This window comes from Sciurus carolinensis, chromosome 11 (genome assembly GCF_902686445.1).
Source record: "Sciurus carolinensis chromosome 11, mSciCar1.2, whole genome shotgun sequence".
In the NCBI taxonomy this organism is placed as follows: domain Eukaryota; kingdom Metazoa; phylum Chordata; class Mammalia; order Rodentia; family Sciuridae; genus Sciurus; species Sciurus carolinensis.
This window is the reverse complement of record NC_062223.1, coordinates 90720744-90742090: the sequence shown is the minus strand read 5'-3', so window position 1 is coordinate 90742090 and position 21347 is coordinate 90720744. Positions and strand designations below refer to the sequence as shown.

Sequence of the window (21347 nt, the reverse complement as noted above, 5' to 3'; positions counted from 1 at the left end):
CACTCAGAGAAATCTACAGCCAGGATCCCTGGAGTCTTAGCTACTACTCAAGATGGCAGCAGACCTTGGCATCAACCACATGGTGCTAGTTCTACAGGAATGCAGGATGCTGGAGGGAGGTGTCATGGTGGCTTCCACCAAGATTTCAAAGTAAGGCCTTGGAAGCCAGACAAAGCGCAACAGGGTCAGAGTTCCTGTGGGCACTCCCTAAAAAGGCAAGTTGTGGAGATTTAAGGAGGAAGCCAAAGGTGCAGTGGAGAACCCTGAAATTAAGAAATGCCAGTAACATGGGACATCAATCTAGGAAAGCTATAGGAATAAAGCAGAGACAAGCCAACAGAAAGGTCACTTGGACTGTAACCAACAAGGCCAAAGGGACAGAGCTATTTAAGCCCTTTGGAGAGAACATTATGATGCCATGTGCTCCAGATGCCAAACACAGAACTACAGGACTTGTGCACCTAGCTGGATTTCTGTCTTGCTTTGGTCTCATTCCATCTTTCTATGCCCCTAATTTTGTAAATGGATATATTTGCTCTGTACCATTATATATTGGATACTTGTAAATTGCTTTTAATTTTACAGGAGCTCCCAATGCAAAAGGAGCCTCAGAGAAGACTTTGGACTTGAACTTTGAGCAATCTTAGAAGTGTTGAGACAATGGGAACTTTTGGGAACGGGTTTAATGTATTTTGAAGTTTTCAGGTAAGTGCAAGCTTTTGGGGCTTAGGGGCAGAATGTTATGGTTTAGATGTGAGGTATTCCCCAAAAGGTCATGTGTGAGTTAATGCAAGAAGGTTTGGAGGAGATATGAGTGGGTTATGATAGCCTTAACCCAAACAGTGAAGTAATCCCTGAAGGAATTAACTGAGTGGTAACTGGAGGCAGGTGGGGTGTGACTGGAAGTAGTGATTTATTGGGGGCATGGCTTTCGGGTATATATTTTGTATTTGGAGAGTGGAGTCTCCCTCTCTGCTTCCTGATCACCATGTGAACCACTTCCCTCTGCTGCACTCTTCACCACGATAGTCAGCCTCCCCTTGAATCCCTAGGAATGGACCTACTTGTCTATGGATTGAGATCTCTGAAACTATAAGCCTCCAAATAAACTTTTCCTCCTCTACAATTGTTCTGGTCAAATCTTTTAGTCAGAGCAGCCAAAACACTGACCAAAACACCCCAATAATTCAATCAACAAATGGGCAAGAGAACTAAACATATATTTCTCAAAAGAAGAAATGCAAATAGCTAACAATTATATTAAAAAATGTTCAACATCCCTACCAATCGGGGAAATGCAAATCGAAATTTCATTGAGATTTCATCTCATTCCAGTTAAAATGGCATAGATTTATGTATAAGTTTTGTATAGCATATTAAGTATAACCATAATGCACTAATTGAAACAAATAAAAATTAAAAAGTAGTTTATAAGAGGGCTAAAATAATCTAGAGATATTTTTGATGTATTGAGTTAGTAGTGTTTGCCTATTATTTGAAATATGGAGATAAAATGCATAATAAATAGTTAAGATATTTCTGTAGTTGATTGGGGAGGGGGCTGTGGGTAGGATGTAGGACAAAAGAGCAAAACGAGACTAAAATAAGTACAACACTTTATTAATGTGTCCAGTAGTAGGCTTAAGGGTGATTTTAACTTTGTGTTTATTCTCCTTTTAAATTTTCCAAAACCTAAATGAATATTTTCTGCTTATACAATGTGGAAACATATTATTAAAATGTACATATTGCAAAAATGATAGTACCTAAAGTAAATCATGCATGATATGATTATGTGTTTACAACATTTATGATCAGGTAAGGTATATTAAAATAAATATGGTACTGTTGGATAAGGACTACATAAATTTAAAGTCCTTGAATAAAAAACTTAGCATAAATAAGTATAATGGAAAATAAATTTTGTTTTGCTATCATTTATATATGTAAAGCATATAGTATTTTAGAGAGATTTTTAAAATTTATGTGAATATAATTATAGAATTTATTTAGGAAACTGGAAGATTTAAGTAAATGAAGAAGTCTTTACTCAAGACTCAATAAGAGTAGATAGTTAATGAAACAGTGAATTCATTATAGAAGATGTTCTGTAATGTGTGTAGAAGATATACAGAATGTACATTGGATTTTTTTAGAATGTACATTGAAGATATTCCATATTCATTTTGTAACAATGTAAGAAGGGATTGCATCCTGAGTTTTTCTTGCTGCAAGTTATAACTCTATAATTCAAGTCTCAAGTAAAAATAATACATGTAACTTTTGGACTGTTCCCTTAAAAAGAGAAGATATGTCTTTGCTTTTTCTCCTTTTCCTTTTTACTTAGCTGGAATGCAGACAGAATATTAGTGAGCCATCACAGACCATGTGATTCAGGGTAAACTCCAGGTCTTGGAGATTTATTAAAAAAAAGCAGCTCTGGTCTCTAAAATGGTGAAGCTGATGTGCAACAACACACCAACACTACCATTGGAATGATCAATAAACTGAAATATTTAAGCCAGGGAATTTGAACTTTAATCACCTTAGTATATCTGCTCCCCATCCTTCTATTTCACCTCTGCTGAAGTAGGAACAGTAACATTCTTTTATAACCCCTTGCCTTGGCTTTAGTTGATTAGTTGAGCAGTCACTCAGGATCATTACTCAGAATGCACTCTACTGGAATTGAGAGTCAGGTGATTCAAGAATTGAGGACTTCCCAAGTGGAAGACAGTATGAAGCCAGCACACGAGAGTTAGAGACTGGAAGAAAAAGACCCAGTCTTCAGGGCACTCAACTTCTATGTTTCTGTTGTTTTTCAGTATCTGTTGCATTTCTACCTTTTCCATAACTTTAACTCCCTTCCTTAGATTTTGTAAAACAATTAATTATATTTTATTTAATTTTGTTCCTGTGGAGATTCTATTATTTGCACTTCAGAAAGTTCTGTTTTGAAAAGTTAATTATCTGTCCACTAAAATAAAAGGTAAGTACCTTAGAGTACTGTGAAATTACAATTATATGCAAACTCAATATATAACAAAATTAGATCCACTAAATTAGGAAAAAGAAATATTCATGTTATAAGGTATTGTGGAAAGAACAGGTAGCAACAATAAAATTTATAATGAGAGCCTCATTGTTTGTCATAAATGTGATAATATTCAGAACTATTAAGTCAGGAATATTCTCTAACCAGGAAATAAATATTATTTCTTTTATTATGAAAGGTTCGGTTCCAGTACTTTGACTGTTTTTAAATACTATTTTTATGTCTGTCCTTCTGTTCCAAGTGGTTTCAGTTTTTACTCACCAAAGGAGCAACTTCTTCAAAACACTCTATTTCTCAATGTCTTCAAGCTAAAATTCTGACTTTTTTCCTTGGCTACCTTCTTTTGAACCTCAACAGTATACCTTTTAATTCTTTCTTTTTTTTCTTTCCACATTTTTTGTTTGTACCAGGGATTGAACCCAGGGGCACACAACCACTGAGCCACACCCCCAGCCCTATTTTGTGTTTTATTTAGAGACAGTGTCTCACTGAGTTGCTTAGCACCTTGCTTTTGCTGAGGCTGGCTTTGAACTTGAGATCCTCCTGCCTCAGCCTCCTGAATCACTGCGATTATAGGTACGTGCCACTGTGCCTGGCATCTTTCTACATTTTTAATTGGTGCATTATAGTTGTACATAATGAGGATATTTGTTGTTACATATTTGTACATACACACAATATAACAATATGATTTGACCAATTTTCTTCTTTCTTAATGTCCTATTTTTCTTTCATCTTTACCTACTTAAAGTTCCACTTTTCCTGTCACACATACTCTTTGGAATAATTGTATAGTCCAGTTTATCTTTTTTTCTTTATTTCCAAAGTGAATTTTTATGTCCATTTGTCCACTCAACAAAGACCTGAAGAAGTTGAAGACCATTACTCTAATGAATCAGAAGTCTGCAGCTTCAAAAGTTAACCTGCAATGATTAAAATAAGCAATGTGTATGTAGCCCTTGGTACAATGCCTGCCACACAGAAAGCAATATGTAACTATTATTGTTTTCTTGTTATCCCATAATCATTTCATCCATATTTCAAGTGCACCAGTTCCAGCTTGTTTTTCTCTCAAAACTGCTTCAATTGCTAACTTAGCTGAGGTGTCTCTTCTGGATTCTCAGTCTTCTTTTCCTGTGACACTTGCCACAATTACCCATGCACTTGAATTATTTATATGTATGTCTTACTTTTCAGGCTTGTCACAGGCTTTGGAGAGCAAGAATTATGTCTTGCTTCATCTTTCATTCTTTTATTCATTCCTTCATTTATTCAAAATGCAAATATTCAGTGAGACACACTAGATGCCAGTTGGTGATCCAGGCACATAGGGTGAAAAAGAAATGAGAGTGCCTAGCCTGAAGGGAAGGATCTCTGGAAAAGCAAATTATTTCAAGAATAATGAAGTTCTAATAAAAGTATGTACAAGATAGAGTAGGACCATGGGTCAGAGACCTCCTACATCTACCAAGTCAACTCATCCTAGAAGACTGTCCCTCTGAATAAAGCAGGACTTGGAACTTGTGTGTGTGGTGCTAATGGCAAGCCACCTCAGTCAGACAGAATAATCTGCACTAGGTGGGAACATAGCTATGTTGAACTAATCCACGAATGACAGAGACTCAAATTCCATTTGTAGAGAGACACTAGGTGGGAACATAGCCATGTTGAACTAATCCACAAATGATAGAGACTCAAATTCCATTTGCAGAGAGACACTGCAGTGACTGTGAACAGGGTCTACACTTTTTGTTTTTGAAATCAAATTTTCATGTCTTTTGTGATACAGTGGAAGAAGGAAGCTCTCAACAAATGGTACCAAATTGCTGAAGCTTTTTAGTCTCACTTTTTAATCAATTATATATGCAAGAAAATGACCTGCTAGCAATTTTTAAAAGCATCACCAAACCTAATTATAAAAGAAAATGTTTGACAAATGCCAGATATTAGCTGCCTTTTTAGAGAAAACACTTACATAATTATAAACATGAAGACCTGAATGATGAATAATGACCTGGAACTCAATTATATCAAGACTTTTAAAGGAGTTTTTAAATAAGCTTAAAGTTTAGGAATGAATAGAGATAAATTTTAAAGTCTTTGAAAGTACAACAGAAGCAATAATATAGAATGATTCATAAAATAGAAATAAACAATTGCTTTTGCTTATTTTAAAGTCAAGAGTTTTTTTTTTTAACTAAAGTCACAACTGTATGGAAAGTAAATAAAGCATTTGAAATTAATTTTGTCTTTAAATTTAATTAGAAATAATAAATACCTTCCTTCTCATGTGAATCTTAGAGCTTCCTCCACCTCACTGATCCAATGATTTTTGCCTTTGCAGTAAAAAGTAGCCATTTGGACACTAGGGAAGATGACTGAGGTACAGTATATATGTGGAGGACAATATAGGGGTTAAAGAGAACAGTGTCCTCTACAGGATAACAGATCATGTTTTAGATCTAACATTTGCCACTTACTCTCCTTGTAATTCAGAAACAGTTATTTTAGATTTCTGATTCTCTTTGCTTCTCTATAAAGTATAATTAAAATCATTACAACATTAGGTCTTAACTATTAGCTGGATGCTGCACAGTAGCCCAGGCCCATAATTCCAGCAACTGGAAGGACAGAGGAATAGGATCGCCAGCCTAGGCAATTTAGTGAGACCCTGCCTAAAAAAAAAAAAAAAAAAAATCTGGTAAGAATTTTGTTCAGTGGTAGAACACTTCTGGTTTCCATATTCAGTGGTGGGAGGGGATTAAGATTAGCTCAGATTACAATTTATGTCCTGACCTGCCTCTCATTAGAATCTGAGGATTAGGCATCTCTTTTGAGTGTCAGGTCAATATATCCTATTCCCCTGAGACATATTTACCCTTTCTCTGTCCCACTGCCACAATCCAAACTTACTGTCCCTGCCCCTCTGGACTCTTATGATAACATTTTCATTGGTCACTCTGCATGTGCTTTTCCAATGGTTACAAAACTTTCTAAATGCTGCAATAATGAAACTCTTTTTAAAAGCTCAAATCTAACCATGACCTGCTTAAATTCATCAATGGCTTCTATTATCCTAACATCATAGCAAAAGTCAACAAGTAAGATTCCTTTTTGAATAAGTTCGTTTTACCTATAATATTGATATTCTCTTAAATATCACTTCATTGACACCTTAAGATAAGAACACCTCTAAATAAATGAGTCATCAGGCAATAATTGTTTAAGATCTTTTCCTTCATTATAAGCTGTGTAAAGACAAAGAATATTTCATCTACAACTGTATACATGATATGTAAAATGATGTCTCGTTCAAAGTAGTTATTCAATAATTGTACATAGAAAGAATAAAGAAACCTATAAGGTTACTTAAAAAAAGTACCTGGCATGATAGAATACTTGAAAGATGTTTTTGAATAAACATCTAGAAGAGATCTGGACATTTAAAGGGATGACATTCATATAGCAATTTCACTTACAATTAAGCAATAAAATTGTTCATAGTAACCATCATTTGTACTCAGATTGATTCAGTGATTTCATGTCACATCAGATCTTTATTTAGAAGAGAAAGAATTGTAAGGTAAATTTTAACCTTGCAGGACTTGTAGGCAAGGTGGAAAGGGAATAGATTTACAGAGAAGCTACACAGGACTGTGTATAAAATGATTTTATATCTGTGAGTTTGATAAATGGAGAAACAGAATTTAGGCAGAGATGACATAATGTTCAAAAGCATGAATCCATGAAAGGATCTGCCATGTTCTGGAAATAGAAATAGGGATGAAGTTGTAAAATACTAAATGGTGAAACTTTGAAAAATAGTTACAATAGAGTCCATTCTTTATGCACTGTTTTATTATTGTTGCTGTTGTTTTGTTTGTTTTAAAATGAAAGGAAAACGTGTGGCTTGAGACTGCTTTTTCTTTTCTTTTTGACTCAGAGAAGGCCCCCCTCATTTTAGCTCACTATCACCCTTTGGAAAATTCCTTGTTCTCAATAATCTCAAGGTTTTCAAAAAACTAATCTGCTCTGTCAGCCATTTTGGTTATCCCTTCCTTTGTCTATGATCGTCACATAAAGTAAAAATGTTCAATCAAATCCACACCTGTTCAAATAATGGTCCCCAAAGGGCAAGATAAGACTGATCAAATATACAATAACATTAATATATACAATCCCATTAGTATGTACAACTATAATGAACCAGTAAAAAATGTGGGAAAAAAATGTGCTTTTCTGTTAATTCTGCTAACAATTTCTGCTATGTCACTGTTAGGTTTTAGATATGAAATGTCCCCCAAAATTTTATACATAAGACAATACAAGACAGTTTAGAGGTGAAATGATTGGGTTATAAGAGCTTTGGCATAATCATTGCATTAATCCTCTGATGAAGATTACTGGGTGGTAACCATCGGTAGATAAGGAAGTGACTGGAGAAGGTGGGTCACTGAGGGCATGCCTTTGGGGTTTACATTTTGTCGTTCTTGATTGCTGAGTCCTAAGCTGCTTTCCTCTGCTACACCTGTCTGCCATGATGTTTGCTTCACCTTGGTTCACAGCTCTGGAATCAGTTGTCTATGGCAAAGGACCTTTGAAATTCTGAGCCAAAAACCCCTTTTCCTTCTCTAATTGTTCTTGTCAGGTCTTTTGGTCACAGAAAAAAAAAAAAAAAAAAAAAAAAAGCTAAGACAGTCACATGGTATGTAAATAGCACAGGGAGAAGTTATTCTTTAAGACCCTGTTTACTATCGATGAAATGGGAAAAGAAAGAATTATATCAGCTCTTTAGAGTAGATGTGAAGACTAAAGGAAATAAGGCACTCAACATAACTGGAAAAGTTCCTGGCATACAAAAACTAGTCAATATGTGTTTGATACTATGAAATGACTCAATTTATCTTCTCAACATCCTTTTCTGTGGTTCATACCACTTAAGTGAACTCAGAATTCTATAAATACACTGTACACTTCAACCTCTCATTTTCTTGTTATTCTCTTATCTTAGAATATTCCCTGGACATTTCTGTCTGCTACCTGCCTGCTCGTCCTTTAAGTATTGCCTTGTGGTTTGATTGAACTATTCACAAATCCTTGCTTTTCTTCTCCTTGCTGCTCTAGGATTTTACCTACTAGTCTTCTTACCCAATGTTTTGTACTTTCTTGTGCAGTTACCTTGCTTCCACATTAGATTTGTGGCTTCTTGAGATCTGAAATGATGTCAGTCATTTATGTGTCACTAGAGTTGATCATAAGAGCTATGAAGCTGGTAAAATTCACTCACTTGCTCATTTTATTTTCCTTATGTTACTCTGTTTAATGAATTATCCGTGAATATAATTCAACATTAATGCCTCTTGAATTCTCTTTCCCACTTGTTTTGCTGTTTTTGGTTGGGGGCATTCATGTGTTGGAGTGAAAGCACAGTGTAGTGAGAAGAGGACTTCCTTTACCCCATGTATTCACATTTATATTGGGCACTTAAATTCTAAGAGAATTTACCTCTTTCTAGATAAATGAATAATAAAAGGTTAATTAGTGATGCATTTAAAGAATCTGCATGTAGCAGGTTTCCTATAGGGAGAAACATTGCCGTCTACTCCTGTTTTGTCAAGAAGACAGTGGCATAGTCCTACTTAGGGAGATTATTTAAAGCCCAGATCTGACACCAAACCTAGGGATTTATATAACTATCTTAATCAGAGACATAGCAATAAACATAATTGTCATTGTAGTTACTATTATCAATCAGATTTAAAATCAGATTTAAAATCTCTTCTAGCATGAAGCTCCCAAAGATAATTAAGAAACTGCTGATATTTACCTTATACCACACATCACTAGTCTCTTTAATCTCACAACAATTCTTTGGGGTGTTCTGATTATGATATTTCAGATGAATGAACTGAGATTCAGGGAATTTAAGCAAACTTCCCAAGCTAATGCCACAATTAACTGGCAGAGTCATAGCTAAAAAGCATCCCCTTTTTAACACTAGTTTTCTTTCCATGGTTGCCAGGTACAAAAAGCCCTATATTAAGCAAAATGGATATGAATTCAAAGGTCATGTGATGATAAATTGGTGATAAGTTAAGAATTATAATATGCATGCCCAATGCAGTGTGTTTGGAGGTAACATTGTAGAAACATAAGCTTTTGTATGGCCACAAAAGAAATAGGTCACACTACACTCAGTACTTTATCAAAAAGAAATTGACCTTTACCTGAATCTTGTAGGTAGCTGTATTCATAGCCCAGATCTCTGGATGAAATAAAAAAGTCACCATTTCTGTAGAGAGGAATGAAAGGAACCATGTAGGATCCCCGATTATGTCCAATGGGTGCATTGGCTTCTGGGTATACTTCCTGAAGAGGGCGGTGCCTTCGGAGCCACTGTTCAAAAATACTGCAGAGGAAAGTGTTATTCAGATTTGGAAATGTATTGTTTACGACCAAATTACATTACATGCATGTACAAGTATGCCACAATGAATTCTGCTATTATGTGTAATTATAATGCATCAAAAAAGAGAAAAATGTTTATAAAAATATGTACACATATATTATATATCACATAGTATATACAAATATATGTACATATATATGTTATGTGTGTGTGTGTGTGTGTGTATTTTGCAGTTCTAGAGATTGAACCCAGGACCTCACGCATGCTATATTCTCAAAATAAAATAACAAGGTCTATATGAAAATCCCAAGATATGCTAATGTGATGAATAGCTTCACAACTTGAAAGTAGTTCATAAAGTACAAGTTCATGCTAGCAGCCCTGAGGAAGTTCACTAGTTTGAAAGAAATTTGAGGATAGCTTTTTTAAAGTCCTAGAAGAAGAATGAAACTTACATAACCAGTTTAGAACTTTCGGAATGTGGCAGAAAAAAGGTAATTATTGGTTGAATGAAAGAATACTAGATCTGGGGTTAGAGAAATTCCCTGAGGCCTACCTCTGTGTCTTAATAGCTATATTCATAAAATTACTGAACTTCTTGGGGAATTACCCTCCACATCCTTAAAATGAGAGTAGTAATATCTTACCCCCGACCCTGTGTTCAAAGGCAATATCTAATGTTTTCTTTTTTATGAAGGTGTTAAATAAGTTATTTTTATTTAGTTGTAAAATTTTGGCTAAAAAATTGGTATGTGGTAGGGAGATTACTATCTAAAAAAGAAAATGCTTTAAACACATGTCTATAATCCCAGTGGCTTGTGAGGCTAAGACAGGAGGATTACAAATTCAAAGCCAGCCTCAGCAATGGCAAGGTGCTAAGAAATTCAATGAGACCCTGTCTCTAAATAAAATGCAAAATAGGGCGGGGGATGTGACTCTGTGGTTGAGTACCCCTGAGTTCAATCCCCGCTGTCCACAAAAAAAAAAGTCTGACATGCCAATTCTGACATGGGAGTGTGGGAAGTAGCAAATGAGCTGTGGATGTGTCTAAGCCATCTCTAAAGTGGAGGTAGGCCCTTCGGAGAACTCTTGGTGTAATCTCTTGCCCTGGCAGACCTGCTTAAAGAGAATTCTGTGATACTGTGGAATTTATTGGTTCAGACAGCCTGAGGTTCAAACGCAACTCCCCAGAGATAGAGAGAGATACCTGTGCCCCAGCTGGCCTTGTGGTGCCAGCCTGGAGGAGGAAGAACTATTGCACAAGTGCTAAGTCCCCAATCAGACCAACTGACCCACAGCTTTTGGCTTCTTGTTTACCTTGAAGAACCCCTCCTCACAAAAAATTCCTTTGGTGTATTTCACTATCAATAAAGCATTCTCAGGTTTCTTCCCTTAATTAGGATCAGACCTACCAGGTCTTTTCCACCCATCCAGTCCCAGCTTTTACTGTATTTCTGCATCTTTTGTGTTTATTTCTCAATACTGCTTTTCCAGATTTGATTTTCAGCAGCCCACACCTCCAAGGGTTAATTTTTCCCTCCCCACTCAGGCCGTGGCTGAGATGGGAGATTTGTAAAATATCTTAACCTGTTAGATATTCCTTTTCTTTATCTGAGTAATGGAAATAATATCATTGTCATGAGGATATTGTGAGGCTTAATTAAAATGGCACAAGATACATGGCTAGGAGTTTGACAAGTGTTGAGTAGAAGCTGCCAATCTCCCCACAGTCCTTTTTCCTTCTCTACTTTCTCCTCCATATTATTGATGAAATTTACAACTTTTGAGGGACATGAGATGTGCTGTAATAAAATGCCAAAGCCATGTATATTTGAGCAAGTTCTCCAGTGATGGTGATGGGTCTAATAAGCACAAATGGGAAAGAAGACGTTAAAAGTTTTGTTTTTCTATGTCTCAGTTGTCTCAATTGAAATTAGGAACTGGCTTGACAAACCCCTAATTTTATGCAAATCCTATAATTTTATGAATTAGTATTTTATTTCCATTTTATTTATCAAAGTATTGCCTTCTCATTATATGTAGTTTTAAGAACACAAATAAGCAAAGAGGAGATAAATTTGCATACATTTCTCTATTTTATATTTAGTTTTAAAAATATGCATGTTTAATGACATATGTCTTTTGCTATAAAAGGGGAGATTATGTGACAGATAATCCTTCAGAGGACACTTTATTTATATAAATATAAAGCTTTCAACATTTTAATAAGAGGGTTAAAATTGAACTGATTTAAGAACATCCCAATATACAATGAAACACTAGATAAATGCTTGAAGCAAAAAATGTACCTTTTGTCAATTGAGAGAAATTGCTACTATAGTTTAATTTATAATCTGCCAAGAAATGAAAATTCCTTACCTGAGTAGGACAGGAACATAAAGTCTTAGTACTAGGAGAGTTCATGGATGAGACCATTAAAGTGCTCACCCCCCAATCAGTCTTTTAAAATGAAGGTGTTAATCGTGATTAAATTCTTCATTGGTGATTATCATCTTCAGTTAATTTCATCACACTGTCTAGAATGACTCCCACTGGAACAACCACTATGTAATTTAGAAAATCACACTGACATTTTGGAAAGAAGAGGTCTTCTTATCAAAGACTCATTTAAACTGTATCTAGACACTTTTTGGAAATATGAGCAATACTGAAATTTATAATAGAGGAATCAGGAAAAACAGATCACAGATGGAAATGGAGGGGTTTCTCTTATGGATGAAATGACACATGACTACTTGATGCAGTTCTGACATGTGAAGACTACAGTCACTTCCATTCCTACAATAAGGAAAAGTTAGACAAACTAAAAATTAACAACTTCTCTTGGACTCATGAGAAACTGAGGTTACATGGCAAACTGCCAACCCTAAATTTATAGTGGTAAGTGCATCCAAAGGAACATGACTGAGATCTGCTTATCAGGAGCAAAAGCAGCTGGATTCACAAAATGATAAGGAAACTTCCACCCATTAAAGAATAACTGGAGACTAGGTCTAGATTAGTGGTGTTAGAAACTCCTGCCTCAGGCTCAGTCTTGAAGGGCAGTAGAAGCCATGTGAGAAATTTTTGTATATTTTCTTTAAAGCAGTAAGAAGTCACTGTTTGTATCTGGGTGAGTGGGTGATCACATGAATGAACTACCATTCTAAAAGATTATAAAGACTACACTGTTGGGAAAAGGTTGAAGATTAATCTATGGTCTCAATGTATCCCACAATGATCATGTGGTGGAATCAATTCCCAGTGCGGCAGTGTTGGGAGATGGGGCCTTATGAGGTGATGAAATCACAAGGGCTCTCTCCTCATGATGGATAAATGTGGTTATCACAGGAGTCGACTAATTATTCCAAGAATAGGCTTATCATAAAAGTGAGTTTGGCCCCCTCTTTCTTTCTTGCTGTCGTGTACTGTTATGCTTCTGCCTTTCCTACGGATGCCACAGCTAAAAGACCCTTGCCGGATGCCAGCCTGTGGACTTCTGGCCTCTAGAACTGTAAAAAATAAATCTTGTTCTTCATCAATTACCCACTTTTTGGTATCTGAGGCAGTAAGTCAAAGTTCATAGATGTGCAGGGGATGAGGGAAAAGGATAAAGAAATCTGGGAGAAACTGTCCAGGCAAAAAAATGATGTGTGGAAACACTCAGGACAATGAAGGGGCCAGCTGTCACTGAAGAGGCTGTTTTCTGCTTATGGTACTGGACAAGATGTTTTTACTCCCAGAGATGCAGATCACTGGAGGAGGAGTGGAGTCTGACGTGGGGATGTGAATGTGAGTCTAGACGTGTTTAGAGATGCTTCTGAGACATGTCCGTGGGAATGTCAAGTAGGCAGCCTGGGTATTTGAGTTTAGATTTTAGAACAAAATTTACTCTGGAAATATAGACTAAGATGCCATCAACCTCTGTATAATAATGTAAGCTATGAGAGTAGTGACACAATGAAAATACAAGAAAAACTGAGACAATGTTTCTCAGATGTCATCTTTCTGACAGACCAGACACACAGATGAAATGATTATCATAAAGTCCTTGAGGACCACAGCTTCAAAAGCTTCTGGCCAGTCAAGTTCTAGTCACTTAAAATTTACTGACTAGAATTGGAGTAATAACGAGGCCTGTGCTTTACTACCTTTTCTATTCCTTTGCTTTATTTTTTCATGTCAGCCTTATTTTGAAATGTTTTTTTATTGAAACAAATCCTAATTTTTATATGATAATAAACTTTGAATTTAGAGAAATCCTTCTAGGACTTCATATCCTCATCAATAGAATGTGCTTTGAGAACAAATGTGCTTATGAGAACAAAAATGAAATAAGGAAGTGAAAACCCGAGTAATAATATTCAAGCATAAAATGAGATACTATTCATAAACTAACTGATACAGCCATGGGAAAGTAATAGTTTGCTTTCTTCTTTCCCAAATCTCTTATTTTATAGAGGAAAAAGAATGTTAATCTAAGAGTCACCACTAGTTAATATCATAATAAGATTGGCACCAACAGTTCTTGACTGCCACTCTGCTGCAGAACCTAGTGAAGACCCTGTTCTGTGTGTCTGTGTGGGGTAGGAGCATCTCTGCAGGTGTGAGCATGTGTATGCTTCAGTCAAGGTCAGATTGTAGGTTCTGTCTCTCAGGGGCCACGTGGAAGAGGGGTTGCTTGATCTTCACTTAGACTTAGATATGAAAACTGTTCATTCATCAACCTCCTGCATTAATTCACATTAAATACCTGAGTGTCCTTTTGCTCAAATAATTCACAGGACTCACACTGTTAATACTTAAGGAAGAGCGAGGAAAACCACACAAGATCAGGACAGGACATGTGTCAGCATAACAAATGATAGCTGCAACAAAGGACACCCCATGGCATTATGCTGTATCCAGAAAAACAGAAGACAGAAAAAGAGGAGATAATGAACAACCTCATTAGATGAGAACCCAGTTCTTCTCACTGATATTTCTGGGCTTCTTCCTCTGACACTCTAGCTTTCCCTGCCCGGATTTCTGTTCTTTTCTTCCTTACACTCTCCAGTGGTCTCTGAGTGCTTCTGTCTCTTACTGTCTAACTTGTGTTGCAGCTGGAGGCAAGGTTTCTCAATAGCACTGAAAGAAACACAAAACTGATGCTAGAACATCAATGAAACACTTTGCTTACTTCAGAAACTCAGGTCCATAACCACCTGTTTCTTTTACAAATTCAAGCTGAAGCAGAGATATTCCCTGTTTTCAGAGCAGACACAGGACATTCAGGAACATCAGTGTGATCAACTAGGAGCCACAGCTTTGCATTTATCTTGTTTCCTCAATGTCTAGTGCATAGTAGGTCTTCAATACTTATCAGATAGCTAGTGTCTCTCTCTCTTTAGTTTATAATCTAACCCAGAGTACTACATTAACTATCAAGCAATTTCTGTAACACAAACTCCTAATATGTCTTGCTTATTTAAGCCTTAGTAAATCAAAGTGTAAATATTTTATTGATTCAATTTCACGAAAGAGAAAATTGAGTCCAACTGTTTAGTCTTTGCTAATATTCATTCAACTGGAAAACAACAGAAGGTCTGGGATTCCATTTCAGATTTCTGTGCCTCTTACAACCATACCCAGCTGGCAGAGTAAGTCCAGAGCTCAGGTGTTCTGTTCCAAGTTTAATACCTTTGCACTAACAAGCTAGAAATTAGTTAGTAATTAGAAATTAAAGCAGAAAGGTGGACAAAGCTTTCGTATTTTGCTCCAAATGGTAGCGAGTTTTCAGCATTATACATAACAGTGGAAACTGGGCATATTCTGTCATTTCTCCTTAGCTGAGAAATAGACACTTGATAATAAAAATTTCTCAGAGTGGAAACAAGGAGTGACTGCACAGTTTCCAAATAATGACAATGATAGTCTAAAGATGTATGATTTTCCTGTATCAAATTAAAACCATTTTCTGTTTTCCTTCACAGGCCATGAGGGCCCATAGATGACCAATATTGACTTAGTATGTTGCAAGGTGGTTAACAGGGAAGTGAGGCAAAGAGAATGGTATTGATGTGGACATGAACATTGAAGTAGCTTTGTCTAACTTGGGGCATTCTCTGGAGGGGAGACTCTGAGTGCCTATGAAGTGACTCTGAACATGCTGAGTGTTATGTAGTGTGACAGTCACAGAAGGCGATGGGGAGTGAAGGGGGCTGAAGGAAGAAGTTTGATGTATCTTGTTGTGAACATAAGATTGTCTTATGGGATGAAAGAACTAAAGGTCAAAACAGGGCAAAGTCCAGCTTCAGCAAATGTAAAGGTCAAGTTAAGCTGGAGTCCTCACTTTGTCCCTGGGGTGGGGAGCAAGTCAAGAAGTCAGAAACAAGATCTCTTTTTGAGTTTGTCATAGAATCCTCATCATGCAACTTTCTATGTAATGTTTTTCATGTGTATGAATAAAAGTATAATTTTATGTTAAAAAAAAAGAAATCTTGTTTGACATTTCTGGCATTGATTTTGTTAGAAATGAAGGGATAATCTGCAAATCTCAGTTTATTTAGCTAAAACATATAGATTATAATAAAGTTCAAAGAACTGTAAGATATAAATGAGATTAGGTGTGCAGTACATTTAGGACAGTGCTAAATATACAGTGAGCACTCAATGCTTAGCTGTGACTTTTTCTTGCACACAGAGGAAATCATCAGTTCTGCAGGTTAATACAATAACCAATGTAAATTTCCTTACACCAAAGGTTTTAGAATTCTGTTCTTTGGAAATTTGGGTGTACTGTGAGCAGGATGGAGAATGTTCTAACAAGTATGTCAGTGAATTTTATTTCTCAGTTTAAAAAATAAACAGAATGAATAAATTCTAGCATCTAGCCCCACAGATTTTGGAGCTAGATGCAGCTGTTCAAATTCTAATTGTGATACTTAATAGCTCTACACATTTGGGCAAGCTACTTAACCTCTTCATGCTCCAGTCTCATTTTCAGTAAAACAGGGATTATAATGTTATGAGAAGAATTTTGCCCCCCCCCCCATGAAGTCCTAACTCCTAGTACCTGACTAAGTGACGGACTTTGGAGATAAGATCTCTAAGGAAGAAATCAAGTTAAAGTGAGATCATTAGGGTAGACCTAATCCAACCTGACTGATGTTCTTAGAAGAGAATTTGAACACAGGCAAGGACAGAGAGAAGACTGTGAAGGTACTGGGAGCAGATAGCCACCTACAAAGTCAAGATGAAAGGCCTTAGAAGAAACCAACCCTGCTGACAACTGAATCTCAGGCTTCTAGCTTCCAGATTTATAAGAAAATAAATTTCTGTTGTTTAAACTCACCCGATCTGTGGGACTAGCTTATGGTATCCTCTGCAAATTAATAGGTAATAGTACTTACCTCAAGGGGACTGTTGTATTAACTGAATTAATACATGTAAAATCACTTAGAATCATGTGTAGCATAGCATACATATTGCCATTATTAATGTTGATATTAAACTTATAAATACCATTTATGAGTTGTTCTTTTTCAGCATTTAAAAAAAAATTTGTTATCTACTAAGTTTTCTGTTCCTTCAAGGCTTATGTCAAACATGACCTCCATGAAAACTTCAATAAGAGTAAATGTTTCTAGATATTTCTCTTCTCAGATTATTATATTTCTCATATTTCATTGCAATTATTTTATTATATGTTTTTCTCCAATTTTATGCAGAATTCACCAAGAGCAGTCCTAGTGCCTTAATGATCCTTATACACCCCACATCTATCATAGGACTTGCACATAATCCAGGAGATTGCATTCAGATCATTTGCAGACTCTCCCAAACTGTACATAAAATTTATGATTGTGTATTCATATTTGTGAAAGTCCAAATATTCATCAAATTCTTAAAGAGAATATGAATTAAACATTTTATGAGTCATTTATTTAGTAATTAAACAACAGAATGGGCTATGAAAGAATCTAAGAGATGCTGGTGATTTTGACTTGGACTCCACAGATTGTGCCATACAGGACATACCATGTAACAGCACTATGTCAGGTGCTGGAAATACACAGCCAAATGTGTAGTTTCTCTTGTGCCAGGGTAGCTCATACGTGGGGTAAGGATGTGGAGTCAAGACCCAGACTCTGGCAGTTGGGTGGAAGCAGGCTTGTGGCGAGCAGCTTGCAAACTCGTTTATTGCGGGAACAGCTATACATTTTATAGGTTTCTTGCCCAATCACAAGTGCCACGGGGGATCAGACAACCAGGCTCCTATACAGGTTCCCTTGGTAACACTGACTCAACTTGGGGCAGTTGTTTACTTTTCTAGGTACTGAAGCGAAATGCTCCTCTCTGCAAGTTTTCCTTACACATGTGAGATGTTCACTGCTACCAGCCAAGAACTAGGATTTCTCCCAACACAAATGAAGGATTGTTTCTGACTCCCAAGAAGTTGAAATTTGGTCAGTAAATCACAAGAGCATGAATGCCATGAGAGAACTGGGAACATTGGGAACTTTGACACCTTCAGAGAACAGACAAGAATTAATAGCATCTGCTTGGGTAGGGGTAAGGGTGTTAGGTAATGTGCTCCTTGGTGATGCTTGAAATTATGTTCTGAAAAATCAATAGCATAAATATGGGCAATGTTTTTTCAAAAACAAAAAAAAACAGTCTAGGAAGAGTAAAGCTCAAGCATATTTTGGGGGCTTTGAAAGAAATTCAGAAGAACTGAGAGGAAGGACATATATGAGTATCTGTCAGTAAATGTGTTTTAAACCAGAAAATGTAGGGCTTTGTAAGGAAAAAATAAGTCCAAATATTACTCTGAAAACTATGAGGAGCCATTGGAGGATTTTAAGGAATCAAGTGACAGAGTTATGCCTAATTAACAAGTATAATTAATGCATAATTGGATAAACAAACAGTGATGTTTGGGGGCTCAAAGGTAGCAGTCACATAATAAATGGATGGTCTACTTGTACTGAGACCACTGGGGAAAATGTGGAGATTTTATATGAGTTTGAAAATAATAGCATCCCAGTAGCTCTATCTCCTAGTGCTCCTGACTAATAGAGGAACACATTTGGGAACTATTTGGAAATTTTTACTAAAAAACAACAGTTATAAAAGAAACGCACACTCTAAGTCTCGATTGTCAAGAATGAGTAGCCTCGAAAGGAAAACCTGTTAAAGGACTAAGCAATTCAATCGAAGTCAACCTCAATTGACTATCATTTCAAGTATAAACTCTACAACTTCTTAACTTGGTTGAGGAATGGGAACAAATCCTTGGGGCATGGCTAAGAGTTAAAATCAGATTAAAATCACTTAAACTTGGAGGAACTCAAGCATAAGAAAGAAAAAAAAACTAATGACTTAAAAGTTCACTGAATAAAAGCAGTTTGAAATCTATTTTTCCTTTCACATTAACATTAAAGCGTATCATTAAGTGGCAGACAGCCTGCTTGCAAGAGTTTTGAAGGGGTGCTGATTATAATGTGCACCCAGGATCAAGACACATCCTGCTAGGCAGACATTGCACTCAAATGAAGTGGGCCCTGCTGCACTCAGGAGCCACAGCTTGTCTGGGTGAGTCTGTGAGAAGGTATCCTAAAGGACCAGTTCATTCAATGTTGGGTGTAAGTGGGAAGCTGGTTATTCATTTATCTCTAAGTGGAAATTATTCTTTGGCATTCAAAGCCTCAGTGCTCATACCAGTGAAGTCATAATAATGAAGTTTATTTTGCCTAAGGTGCCCATTTATTTATTCAATAAATATCCTATCATGTAGCTGGTATATGTCAAGTTCCAAGGATGGATAAGAACTGATCCTGCCCGTGTGGCTCTCATTCTATGTTGTGATAAAGATGTATATAAAATATTAAGACCACATAAATGATGCTTTTTGGAGACATGCACAGGAAGTTTATGGGATGTATATAAAATATGTATATAAAGCCTAGAGAAGGAGCAACTAGCTAACTGGGGAAGACAAGGAAGGCTGCGCATCAGGAATGGTGTTTAAATGGGATGAATAAATTAGGGAGAAGGTGTGGCATTCTGGGCACTTTTATAATGGGAAATAACAGTGGTTTGGTGTGGGATGGAATGTAGAGTAGTGCAGGATCAATGGGAAGTGAGACCAGAAAGGTGGGGTGGGTCACACTATGAAGATCCTTTACACTTCAAGGAGGAGAGTTTGGACTGAGGGTCAAATTGCTAGCTAAGTATTTAGACAAGGAGTAATAATAATTGGATTTGAACTTTAGAACTTTGATTATAGAGGATGTGTATATTTCATTTTATAACAAATCAAAATATATTACCCCCACTTATTGAAGATCATGGGGCCAATAATGAATAAGGCAACTTCTACATATGACAAATAACTACAGTGGGCCCTGCAGGTCTACCAGTTCTCTTGAATCTTGGATTCAACCACATGCAGATTGAAATAAGAAGAGGAAATTACATGTGTACCGAACATGTACAGACCTTTTTCCTTGTTATTTTCTAAACAATGCAGTATAGCAAGCATATTTAAATAGCATTTGCATCATATTAAGTATTATAAATAATTGCAGATTACTTAAAGTATACAGGAGGATGTGTGTAGGTTATGTGCAAATATTATGCCATTTCTATATTAGGGACCTCAGATTCCATGGATTTTGGTGTCCACAAGGGTCCTGAACCAAGGTTGCATGAATAACAAGGAACAAATTATTATCTTTTTATAGATGGCTATGCTATCCCTCTTCCTTTCAAAATTTTTTATTTAACATAAGAATTTTTCAGTACTTCCTACTATTTTTTATTGTAAATGAATTTTATTTAAATATATTTTGAAGTGATACATAAAACACTGATGTTTATTCAATACATGTCAACATATGTATACATTTTGTAATGCTTAAATCAGGGTAAATATATCTATAATTTCAAATATTTAACATTGATTCTTGATGAAATAATCTCCTTTAAGCTTTTTGAAATATCATCATCATCTATAGTTATTCTTCCATGCAATAGCACACCATACTTCTTATTTATATCTAACTGTAATTTACTATTCATTAATTAATATTTCCCCTCCCTCTCCCACTTCCTATTTCTACCTGCCCCTATTCATATGAGATCAGCTTTTTTGTGTTCCACATATTAATGAGATCATGCATTACTTTTCTTTCTCTGCCTGGTTTATTTTACTAAATATAATGATCTCCAGTTTCATTCATGTCTTTGCAAATGGCAGGGTTTCATTGTTTTTTTGACTGAACAATCCATGGTATATTTGTACCATGTTTTCTTTATTCATTCATTCATCAGTTGATGGGTACTTTGGCTGCTTCCGTTTCTTGGCTACTGTGAATAATGCTACAATGGACATGGAGTGCAGATGTCTCTATAATAAACTGATTTCATTTCCTTTGGGCTCATACCCAATAGTGGGATCTCTGAATCATACTGTCAGTCTATTTTTAATTTTTTGAGGAACCTCCATGTTATTTTCCATGATGACTGTACTATTTTACATTTCTACCAACAGTATGCAGATGTTTCCTTTTCTCTACGTCTTTGCTGGTACTTATTATATTTAGTCTTTTTTTAAAATTCATTTTTAATGCTAAAATTTTAAAAAGCTTAAAAGTTGTACATATTAATGGGGTTCCATGAAATATTCCATATTCCATATATGTGTACATTAAGTAGTGTTTAAACTAGGTTAAACATATTCATATTCATCTCTTCAAACATTTGTCATGTCTCTGTATTGACAACTTTCACAATTCTTCTCTGTATTGACAACTTTCACAATTCTTCTAGTTTTTCAAATGTCAAAATTTCTTATTTAACATAAAAATTATCTAGTCATCATATTGAGCAATTGTATTC

General features: G+C 36.0%; 1 protein-coding gene across 1 annotated transcript in view; it reads right to left on the bottom strand.

Moving 5' to 3' along the window:
• Positions 1 to 21347, bottom strand: part of Tyr (tyrosinase) — a 98616-nt gene that overhangs the window by 7336 nt on the left and 69933 nt on the right. Inside the window, exon 4 of the mRNA XM_047518684.1 lies at positions 9283 to 9464. Within this exon, the coding sequence (XP_047374640.1) occupies positions 9283 to 9464 (182 nt within the window). The remainder of the gene's footprint in view (positions 1 to 9282; positions 9465 to 21347) is intronic.